Source organism: Dysidea avara, chromosome 6 (assembly GCF_963678975.1).
Source record: "Dysidea avara chromosome 6, odDysAvar1.4, whole genome shotgun sequence".
Lineage (NCBI taxonomy): Eukaryota > Metazoa > Porifera > Demospongiae > Dictyoceratida > Dysideidae > Dysidea > Dysidea avara.
Window position 1 is genome coordinate 2,190,192 of NC_089277.1, and position 12,798 is coordinate 2,202,989.

The 12,798-nt window shown below is 35.9% G+C and overlaps 1 protein-coding gene across 1 annotated transcript in view; it reads right to left on the reverse strand.

Annotated features, from left to right (window-relative positions):
- Nucleotides 1–12,798, reverse strand: part of LOC136257887 (ankyrin repeat and protein kinase domain-containing protein 1-like) — a 199,304-nt gene that overhangs the window by 55,517 nt on the left and 130,989 nt on the right. The window contains exon 6 of the mRNA XM_066051210.1: nt 196–294. Coding sequence (XP_065907282.1) covers nt 196–294 — 99 coding nt within the window. The remainder of the gene's footprint in view (nt 1–195; nt 295–12,798) is intronic.

Consider the following 12,798-nt stretch of genomic DNA (forward strand, 5'->3'; position numbering starts at 1 on the left):
TATTACATGTACCTTAACTAATAGCTTAACAGCAATTTGTAGTATAGCCAGAGTTCATAATATTTGTACAGGAGATAGTATCTAACTGCCAGTATGTCCTATACAAACACATACTATGAACTCTTGGTTATAGCATAGCTATGATACATATGTGTTACCTCTATAATAACAACAATACTACACATGTCAACTGACCTTGTTCTTACAATACATGTTTCCTCCATATTTATGTAGTATTTTTACTGCATCAACATGGTCATTGAATGCTGCGAAGTATAGAGGAGTGTCACCATTCTGTAGGTGAGAACAAATAACATACACTAATGTGACTATACAAATCACACTACCCAGTACATTATAATTAATCTGTACACTAAACACAAAAGTAATGGTTCAACAAATTATATTAATATTGGAAGTGTGTGAAATAGTAGTTGGAAAATGGACAATTACCAGTCTAGATCTGTTGCAGTAATTTTCTGAATTTGTCACATATACACTGTAATAATGTGTTTAAGTGTAGTAGAGTTTATTGTGTGGTATTAGGGGAGGCCATGGCATGTAATTAAGTATTGTGTTGCTGGTTTGTGGCGACCACAAAAGTATGTCCAACATTGTGCCAGCTCACTTGTCTAATACTGCAGTAAAACTACTTATGTGCTTCTGTGTACTCTGACATGGAAGAACAGTTATGCCAAACATTGTGAGTTTAAACAAAAAATCAAATCAAATCTTATTAGTGGACTAGCTAAGTGCAAAAAGATTGGTAATTTTGTGCACTTTGTGATACAATTGTGAAACTTTAACAACATAAATAATACTTCTGATGACATTTATTTGTTGAGTTAGTGCCACTGCAGATTTTGCTTTTTATAACCTTTACAGCTGTTTTTGCACCAAAAAATCTTGTCTTTATCTCCCTGAGGCATTATTCTACACTGTCAAACCATTAAAGGGGCTGTTTTAAGAAACAATATTATTTCTGTTTGAAGTGAATAGCTTGCTCCACTGCAAAGTTATGTTACTTTAATAAAATTTGCTGCTCTTGGGGTGTAAATTACCAATGAGCAGTAAACTTTATAGAATTTCATGGCTAGTATATAATTCTTGTAACTTTGGAATGAAATTACCTATTGACTTCAAATAAAAAGCAGGTTGTTTCTTTTAGCGACACCTTTAATTTTAACAGTGTATGATAATGTCTCAGGGAGATAAACACAATAATGATAAATTTCAATACAAAAATGGTTGCAAAGGTCCCTAAAAGTCAACTCTACAATGCCACTATATATTTAACAAAAAGTACAACATAATTATGTGAAAAGTTTCATAATTGTGTCACATAGGATGCAACATTCACACTATGCTGCTCTTTATAACCTGTTAGCCGTTTACTTGTGGTATTCACCTGTATAATCACTTTAAATTTTAGGTTAGAATGAACAAGATAATGTTTTGACCTTAGTGATAGGGCCACTAAGCAAGTTTAACCTAGCCAATATTAGAGAGAAGTTGAGCACAGTCCAATACATTGGTGACTCCAGTGCTTGAAACAAACATTTATCTACATTGGCAGGAGCACATGCAAGAAAACAAAAGGTTTAAATGTATAGGCAAATTATTTGATGTCCACTCAACTTTCAGAGTGTTCTGATAATAACTCAGGAAATGTCTGAAGTTAAAATATTTTTTAATGCATAATAGGTCTAGCAGTATGCAGTATGTAACTAAAACTTCAATAGTACATCTACTAGAATAACCTGTTGATAAGGTGAAGATCCAGTTATAAGCCATACGCCTGTAAACTGTATGTTTTATTGTAGATATGGAGCAAAAATATTTTAGTGGTTGATCTAAGATCAGGAAGTAATTCCAGTGTTGGGAGTAACGCATTACTTATGTAACGCATTACTTATGTAACGCATTACGTAATATTATTACTTTTGTGGTAACTAAGTAATATAACGAAATATGCTATAAAATAGGTACAAGGTGTAATATTACTCAAGTTACTTTACTTACAAATGTAACGCGTTACCTAAGTAATATAGTTACTGTAATGAATCTAATATTATGTAATGTTATTACTACAAGTAACAAAGTTACTAATCTCATTATTAGTCCACTGAGTAACGCCTAGCCACAACGAGGCAATGAAGCCTACTGAATGAAGCTTATTCACCAGATTCTTACTTATAACCAAGATTTGCACATTGTCCAACAATGCAATCATGTCACGTGATAATGTGGTAGTTTCACACGTGACAGCTTAAGGCTGTGGACACAAAGTAATATAATATGTAATATTATTATAGTTACTTAATTTTTTGGGTAATATGTAACTGTAACTAAATAGTTCAGTTGCAAGTAATATGTAATATGTAATGAGTTACTTTAAAAAGTAACCTGCCCAACACTGAGTAATTTTGAATGAAAATACATAAGACTTTTACATCATAAAAGTTTATTGCCTTGGTAGTACATGTAATACAGCTTCAATCCAGCTGTAAACATTCTTTTGCATGTGATTAGAATCAAATTGGAGATCCCAATATACTGTAATCACTTTTTTCATTGTACAAAAATTATAATATGAAAATTTCTTACATACGAAAGATTGAGGCACTCTATAGTGCAGTCATTCATGTAAATCATATGAAAATATTTTTATATGAAAACTTTTATTATTAAATTTTTTGCACTAAAATAAAGTGAATTACATGAGTATGTAACAAACTTTTACCTAGCTATACACCTAGTAGTAGTCTTATTAATAGGGACAGTACATTAGTATCATGGCCATTCTAGTATACACTTTTTCACTGCCAATGAAATCATTTCAAAGTTATAATTATAAGCACTTTTACAAGTACACTAGAAATGACAGAATTCAGGATTGCACATTGATTGTTAGCCAGGTGAGATATAGTCTAATAAATTTCCATATAACTCAGATATGATAATGGTAACACTATGATCATTCACCTGGTTGTGATACAAGGACACAAGTTGTTAGTAGTATTAATATCATACAGATGTACCTTACTATCCTTTCACAGAGGTAGGAGTACAAGTGTTTTACAAACTTCACCTATTATTTTATTATTCTTTATTCTATTTTAAAGTTAAACGGATTCACAATGTAAAAAAAAACCAATGCACTGTCCTTTTTAAGAAGAAAAATCACTCCAAAATACAAAAAAATGGAAATTTTAGGTATAACAGATCTCCCTCAATGTTTAGTGTATTCCTTAACATATATTGTCAAAATTTTACTCATTGAATATTCAGTTGTTCTAACTGTTCTAATTTTCCTACATCTACAATATCACAGTGGCAAATTCAAGAAGGAGTACAGGGGGCATGTTCTCCCCCTTTCCCCCCAAAAGAACTTTATACATTCAAGATCAAGATTCTCTAATAGAGCAGTCAGTCAAGTAGTCCATTAGTAGTCACCACATATAACACTATTAAGAATCCTCGACAGTTACTGAGCATGACAGCTTGCATTTGCAGTATCATCATATGAGCACATTTTTAGCCGGCTAGAAATATTTTGCAAATGAAATGCACATGATCCTTTGTATGCCATTCTTGCTGAACTAGTTACTCACAACTGTACCACAACTGTACCAAATGATCAATGCAGACCATTGCAATAATGATTTAGATATGGTGACTGCAATAATAATAGTAGTACAGTCTACTTCAATAATTTCAGTCCTGAAACATATATAATAATTTAGCTTCTGGGGTGCTACATCTCCCAGACCCCTTGCTCTATATAATTATACCTACTACCCTGATACACCACCTTGCCAAATGCTGGATCTGCCCCTAATATGGTATTGTTTCAGTTTTGAGTCTTATGTACCGTTAAAAGTATTTTGTAGACATTTGAAACCTTAAAATTTGACATCAATAAAACAATAAGCACTTCTACGGAGGCTCTTAGCATTTACAAAGTTGCTATGAATAAAAATTGAGTGATTTGATTGGCAATGATTACTAGCAATTTGCTTGTCAAAAAAACAACAAATTGTTAGAATGTCCTGGAGCAATTAAACAATGCCATGCATGTGCACCAACTGCTAAGAATGTTGTCTCTAAGCTATCTTGTATGTTACTTAGTAGCAAGTGTTAAATATATACTATGAACTAATCATTTCAATTCTGATCCATCTTAAATTATTTGCTTTCTAAGTAATCAATTCATCCTGTACTTAAATTGGTTACTATAGAGTTCATAATAAACAGTATACTATCAAAACACAAATTCACAGAGAAGTCTCTTCTCAGCTGTTACATAATTATGTCTCCTATGCAAATTTTTTAGCCATGAAGCACTTGCATACTATTAAGTTAATACAGCAGTGGACATTGTACAAAATTGATATTCAATTTTTATTATATAGAGAAGTTATCTCAGTAAAAAAAATAATTATAACTTTTTGCGTGTCATATTATTATAACAGCTAATTATGGAAACAAGAGAGGTCACCTTCACCTGCAGATACACTAGTGGAGATTTAATCCAGTTATGGTATATAGCACTGCACATGTCCCAGGGGCGGATCTAGAAATTTTCAGAGGGGTTTTCTGGTTCTCTAGAAACTTCAGCCTAGTTGCAAATTGAAGACCAAAAAAAAAGGGTCACTATGTGCTTTTCTATGCTGTGTAGGTGATTTAAAAGGTAAAGTATGAACTTTTGCCAATAGAAAAAGCCATAAAATGTATAACTCTGTAATTTCTATCACACAGACAAATCATTGGGGCGCGTGCTAGTTCAGAGGGGGTTTCTGGAAACCCCAGACCCCCCCTAAAACTGCCCCTGTGTCCACTAGTATCTGTAAACAACCTGGTGTCCTACAAACCTTCAACACTAGCTGTAAAGCCTTGATAAAAGTAATCAAATTTACAATTCTTATTCCTTGCACTTATTTGTTTAGTTTTTGTAACATTATTACGTATGACTGGTGAACCTGCTCATGCAGTATGAATGGAAAGAATGGTGCCAGAAATGTCATATAATAATCATTTGTGTCTGAATGCCATCCCCAACTATCAGTAATAAACTGAAAAGTGAAATGGCCATTATTGCTTCCTTTTTCAGCTATGCCTGGAATGTTACACACTGTTACAGATTAGAACAGTATCAGAAGCACCTCTACAAGCAATTTGCTTGCTATACAAAACAATGGGTATTATGTGACAGTAAGCAGAGGGAAGCCATATTACATTACCATGAATCAACACCACAAAAATAAATGGGACACAAAGGAGGACAAAGGTAATTCTGTGATTCATGTATTGTATGTGTTGTGGTAAGCTAAAAGTCATCAGTCAAGCTGAAGTGATGTCTAGCATCAAGCTTGTAGCCTTTACCATTACTGAGTTATGATTATCTGAAGTGTTAAACAGTTAGCAGAAATTCCACTGAATAAAACTACTTTAAACTTCATAGCAACCTATTGGAAGTATTTTACAATTGACTGCACAGAAAACACTTGGGCTTGATTATATCACCAAGGCTTCATGGAGGCATTTTGAGGCTGTCAACATTTTTTGTGAGAATATACACACCTCCAAGATCCCTAATATACAGTGCTACCATACTGTATTTTCATGCCATACAAGACACACTACAAATAAAACTTACATAGTTGCAGCATTATGATATGGCATGCTATGCATCTTTGGCAAGTGGAATGCTATTGGAGAAGCTTTTCTTGCATAGAAGTGACTGAGTATTATATTGTTACCTGGCCTGCAGTTACCTGTGGGTAGCCACCAAGCAAACTCTTGATTGATGTTTACAATGACACTGTTTGTATAACATTTTCTACATCTTACTAGCTACTACCAGTCATATCGACTACACTAGTAATAGTGTTTAATCCATTCACACACTGTAATATAAGCCTACATTGTATATGCCCTGTAGACACCTGGTATAGTTGTAAGACATACCAACACTCAAGTAAGAGATTAGTGGTTTGATTCTTGCTGTAGGAAACTTGATTTAGACTATTTTTGGAACATGCTTTTACAAAGTACTTTTATTTACCTGCTCCTTAGTGACTCATTTCTTTTCCTACTACCACATAGGTGTTGATTCTCTGGTGGTGCATATGCTGAGTAGTACATTCAAACAAATGGATAACCTTCTAGTCACTGGATTGATTCTTGACCGGCAGAACACATACTGTAGCAAAAATGTGTCCATATCAGCTTTTAGTGCTTGATACTTGGGGGTTCTTTTGGCATGATATACTTGGCGACATTCTTCCCTTTAATGTGGCATACGTGCATGGGTTGACTAGTAACAAAATGTCTAAAACAAGTAGTAAACAAAGAAATTTAAATAGGGAATTGAGCATAGGAAATACAAAGTTATGAAACAATGGAGGTCCCATGTACCTGCAGTTACATTTGTGACCGGCAGAACCTTTTTAGCAAAATCCTACTTTGCACACTGTGTTTAAATATGTGTACCACAATTGTGCATGGTTTTATCACTTCAGTACACAGTGAAACAAGACTCCAATCAGTATGAACTCTTGATAATACACTAGCTATGCATATTTCCCTTTCAATAGTCACATGTAGAAGATCTAACTTTTTGTGTATAGTACTAACAATTCCAGGCTGTACTGCCTAAACGTGACCATTTTGAACACTGGCAACATATCAGAGAATCTGTAGCTTCAATAGATATAACTATATCTTTAAGATTAAATGTAATTAAAAGGGCGTGGTCAGTTTCACATATTTCGCAGCAGATATAGGTTTTGGTACATATCCCATGTTGTTCCCTGGGGTCAATTTACCCTGAGATATGCTCTCCTAAATGAAGTGCATACATAACTTAGTCAGGTCATAGACTAAGTCTCATTGTGCCATAGACCATAAAAGAGTGATATAGGCATCAGGAAAGTACATCTCTAAAAGACTACACAGATATTATTTTTTACTTCCATGAATTTTTATTCAATACTGATGCCGCAAATATGTTTTTCTGCAATTTATAGCTATAATATTCCACATAAAAGAATTCTGTCATATTGCTTTACAATCTAAGAAATATTTACTGTTACAAATGCATATGTTTATTACAGAACTCTACATGGTGGTTTCTTTGTAACTGAACACTCCACAAGGTGAGTCCTTCTAGCTGATCTCTCTACAGGGTGAATTGTTTGTAACTGAACTCTCTACAAGGTAACTTCTTCTAGCTGATGTCTCTACAGGGTCACTAGTTAGTAGCTGAACTCTCTACAAGGTGACTTCTTCTAGCTGACCTTTCTACAGGGTAATTTGTTTGTAGCTGAACTCTCTACAGGTGATTTGTTTGCAGCTGAACTCTCTACACGATGGTTTATTTGTAGCTGAACTCTGTACAGTGTAGTTTCTTCTAGCTGATTCCTCTACAGGGCAATTTATTTGTAGCTGAACTCTCTACATGGCGGTTTCTTTGTAGCTGAACTCTCTACAAGGTGAGTTCTTCTAGCTGAACTACGTAGTTGAACTCCCTACAAGGTAGCTTCTTCTAGATGATCTCTCTACAGGGTGAATTGTTAGTAGCTTATCTCTATACAGGTTACTAGTTTCTAGCTGATCTGTGGAATTCTTTTCAGGGTGACTGCTCTATTAGGGTGACTGCTCTATTAGAGTATCTCGATCTTGCACTTACTACACCAAGTTTGATTTCGTGTTATAACTCCGTGGCTTCAAGTCTGATTCTTCTACACCATTGAAGATCCTTTCTAAGATGATTACTCCATCTGTACAGCGAATTTCAAAAGCATAACCCAAAGTGGTTTTTCTGGTGGGCGTGGATAGTAGCCATTCATTTTTTATTAGTTAATCTCCATTGCGTAATTGTTACATAGCTACTGTTGGTTTTTTCGTTCTATCTTCCTGGTTTTTAGCTCGATTTCTTTCAAACCACAAAAGGTTTGAGGTTCAATAGTTAACCTATTCACCCACTGATTTTCAGCTTCTTCCCATACGCGGTTTACCCTGTAGGCGTGACAACATATTGGTGTTATAAGTTGCATATCTCGGGAACGCTTGAAGCGATTTCGAAATATGGAATGTGGAGTACTGAAGTTGGAGGGTGTGTCCACAGCAAAAATCGTCTTGTTTCATCAAGGCAGCACAGAGGTGCGAAAATTGTGTTTTCTTTCTTCCTGTCAATATACTCACGGGTGTTGTGCACCGGCTTCTTGGACCGCACGACACACTACCGTGTGTCTTGATATGAGGTCAGTATAATTGCTATGGGCTCTTTAAGGTGCAGATAAATCAGTACAACTAAAACATCCTTATTGGTACATCACTACAGTAAAGTACAGTTGTAGGCCTTGCAATGATACTGTATGTAGTATTTCCAAAGGTCTGGATTGGAAACCACTTAACAACAGGCCTGTACGCAGGGGGGGTTCGAGAGGGTTCGACCGAACCCCCTATTTTGGTGGTCTTAAATTAACTTTGTTTATAAACGCTAAATAAAAACCTTATTCGCTGTACATCACGCTATTCATACGTGGCAACTAGTGAACGGTTCGGAACATCTCGCCACGATGCCACGCGAGATGCCACGATCGAGGTGGAAGCCATAATCTATCGTACACGAATATAATTATTATAAATATATCTTTTGGCATTTAATCAATTAAGAGTTTTAATGACCTGCACGCGGTGGTTGTGATACACGTATATAAGCGCCTTCATGAAGCGGATTCGCAATAATGATTCTGATATAAGAAGCTACTTTCCTACTACAAAGAAATCAGTGGAAAATGAAGGAAATCAAGATAAGCCATTGTACAGCTAGTACTGCTGGCCAGCTGCATAGCAGCTATACATACAGCAGCTGTGTATGTAGCTATATTGCTGTAATTTTGCACATAACTATTCTATAACGTAGTGATAAAATGTTATGGAGTTGCTGCTATCATTGATATGCATTCATTTGTAGACATACAATCTGACAGTTCCCAGCTTGCCGAGGGTGATGATGTCCAACCTGCAATTGAAATATTGTCATCATCATCATCACAGTCTTCCCTAGGTAGTGATAATAGTGATAATGATATTGGTGACAATGAGCCCGATGAAATCGATTCTCTCTTCGTGATTAGTGATGAAGAACCAGATACTAGTGGTGAAGCAGAAGCTCAATCAACAGTCCACAATGTTGCCGTGATGGAGGGCTGTACCGCTGCAATAGCAGAGCCACTAAGGCAATGTCATACCTCTGAATTACCTCCAGAGACATGCACAGAGATTGGTGGTTTGCTAGCATTAGGGACCCGCCGATTATGCTCATAATTTTACCTATTATGCTATGCTGCACTGCTCAAAAATTCACCTATTATGCTTAAATTAATGCTCAATATTTACCTATTATGCTCGATTATGCTCAATGTTCATGCCTTAGTTCATATGCTTTGCTATTAGTTTAACACTGAAAGAAAAAAAAATGAGTGGCTGGAACACAAATAATAAATTCTTGCTGCATGTAAGAGAAAAGATCGATATACTCTAATAGAACAGTCAATTTGATGATTGTTCTATTAGAGTTACTGATTGCTCTATTAGAGTATATTGATCTTATTTTGCAATTGTCATTTTTCCAGCAAGAATTTATACTATCGTACAAATATTTAACCTATTATGCTGGCATTATGCTCAATGCTTTTAGGTACCTATTATGCTCAAAATTATGCCAGCATAATCGGCGGGTCCCTAGCTAGCATCAACGAAGTCAATAGACGAAAAATGCCACACACTCAACAGTTTATCAAATTCTGAAAAGTATTCCTATATTTTTAAGCACAATCCACCACCATGAGTTCTACCTTCTATTTTCTCACATGGATGCAATCGCAAATTTAAAATAGCTTGGATGAACAAGTACCCATGGTTACGGTATAGTACAAAATTAGATGGTGTGTTTTGTGGTCCTTTTGCTATACTCCTGTCATCAAATAGTCGACATGACAAAGGAATTCTTGTAAATAAACCATTTAACAATTGGGTCAAAATCAGTGATACTCTCACAAAGCACTCCCATCTTGTTTACCATCGTGACTGTATGCAGGCTGCTGATGCTCTGAAGGATTCCATTGTCAATCCAACATCATGTCGAACTGACATTATCAGTGACACTCGGCTTCAAACTTGCATAATTCAGAATAAACATATTCTCCAACAAATTGTCCGTGCTGTCCTTTTTTTGAGAAAGCAAGGCTTGGCATTTCGCGGGGACAAAGAAGACATAAACTCATCAAAAAATCCCGGGAATTTTTTGGCGCTATTGAAAGACTACGCGAAGCATGATGAAATACTAAAGGCTCATTTGCAACATCCACAAGCTAGAAATGCAACGTACATATCCCCAAGATCACAAAATGATATCATTGGTGTTATAGGGATTGATATAATACAGGCCAACATTATTGAAGAAGTTAAAAAAGCTGAATTTTATTCTGTGCTTGCTGATGAAGTGTCTTCTCACAATACAGAACACCTACCAATTTGTGTTAGGTTTGTTGATGGCAATTTTGAAATCAGGGAGGATTTTATAGGTTATGCAAAATTAGAGAGGGTTAGAGCACAAGATATTGCAAATGCGATCAAAGGAATGCTGTTGGGGGCTGGACTTTCACTGAATGAACTGCGAGGTCAAGGTTATGATGGAGCATCAACTATGGCCGGAGAACGATCAGGTGTTCAAAAAAAATCTGAGAAATTCAGAGCAAAGCTTTATATACTCATTGTGCTGGTCATTCACTGAATCTTGAAATCATAAATTCTTGCTCTGTTTCGCCAATACAAAACTGCATTGGCCAAGTAAAGGGAATTACAATATGGATCAAGTCTTCTCCCAAGCGAGAAGAGCTCTTGAAAGCAGTATATCATAAAGGAATTCAGTGTGGGGCTGTTCAGTCACGTTTTCCACTGCTGAATGTCTGTATAACTCGCTGGGTAGAGAATATTGATGGCTGGGAGAGATTTGCTTTAAGTCACCCTTTCTTGCTTCACATGTGTGAGGTCATTATATACGGTGATGACAATTTTGAATTGTTTAATGACAATTGGGCTGCTGATGATAAAAGAAATGCCATGGCTTACCTTAAGATCTTGGAATCGTTTGAATTTATTTTTTGCTTGGTAGCATTGCAATGTTCCCTTTACTACTTGAAAGAAGTAGCAGTAAAGCTTCAAGGGAAAAATCAAGATATTGTATCTGGAGTTGCACACGTTGAAGAAGTATCCAGAAACCTAAACTCTTTGAGAGAAAAAGCAGATGAGTATACTCATAGAATATTCGAGCACAGTAGCAGAATTGCAGCAAAATCAAACATTGCCATAACTATGCCACGAGTAAGTCAAAGACAAAGTCACCGAGCAAATACACAGTTTACTTCCATAGAGGATTACTTCAAAAATGTAGTGATCATTCCCTTCCTCGATCATCTAATCAGTAATCTGTCATATAGGTTTGACGCACATATGAAACAGGCAGCTGGAATTCAGAGATTGATTCCTACCAATATTACAGAAGAGTTAGCCACCTGCAATATCAGAGAAGCTGTCAATTTTTATAAGGATGACTTGCAAAATCCTGATGTTATAGATGAAGAGTTACATCGCTGGAAATTGAAATGGCTTGCTATGTCTTTTGCAGACAGACCTCAAACTCTTTCAAGTACACTAAAAGAATCTGGCAGCTTTCCGAACATATTTACCTTGCTAAAACTTTTTGCAATGTTGCCATTAACATCGTGTTCATGTGAACGTTCTGCCTCTGCTCTCTGCAGATTAAACAACTACATGCGATGCTCTCAAACTGAACAAAGATTGACTTCACTGGCATTGATACATAGCAATTACGATGTCAAGATTGATGTAGATACTGTTTGCAAGAAGTTCATAGAGAAACACCCTCGAAGGATTGAACATGTTAACATGTTATTTAGCAATACAGATTAGCAAGAGTGTATCTAGCTATATAGCATGGTATGTCTTATTATAACTACGTAAGTACTAGCTAGCTAGCTATATGAAGTTTTGTACATTATATTACAGACAGTTGTTATCATCTGCTAAATAGGTACGTATAGTAGTTATAATGTGCGTTGTGGCCACTTTGCTTTGGTGTGGTGATATACTTATAATATGTGCCATTGTTTGCAGAAACCTTCATTTAGGCATATTTTTAATGTTAAAATATCACAGGTTTGTCAGCGTCTGGGGGCTGCATCCCCAGACCCCCGCATCTAGGATCGCCTACTAGGTCAAACTAGAACCCCCCTTTTAAATTCTCTGCGTACGGGCCTGAACAATATTATGATATTATAAAAATGTCACATACAATTATCAGTGGCTAATCCATAGGGGTCAAATGGGTCACATGGCCACATGTCCCATTTCAAATATAAACACAATTTTATACAAGATCAAGATACTCTAGTAGAACAATTAATAGAACAGTCACCACAACACTATAAGAATCCTACACAGTTTTTACTATGTACTAAAACTTGTAACTGTAGCCCCATGGGCATGCACACTGAGCCTAGCCTGAGTCTATTTGCTATTGATTTCTTACATATCATGTTCAACTTTTATGTGATTTAGATGTTACTAAGCTTTAGTTATTTGCGCATAAAACCAAACATTTCAATCTTGAAATGTATAAAACTATTACCTTTAGCTTCTGAGGAGGCCAGACCCCTGCTCCATACTATGCCTACTAGCATGGTGCTCTCCTTGCTAAAGACTGGA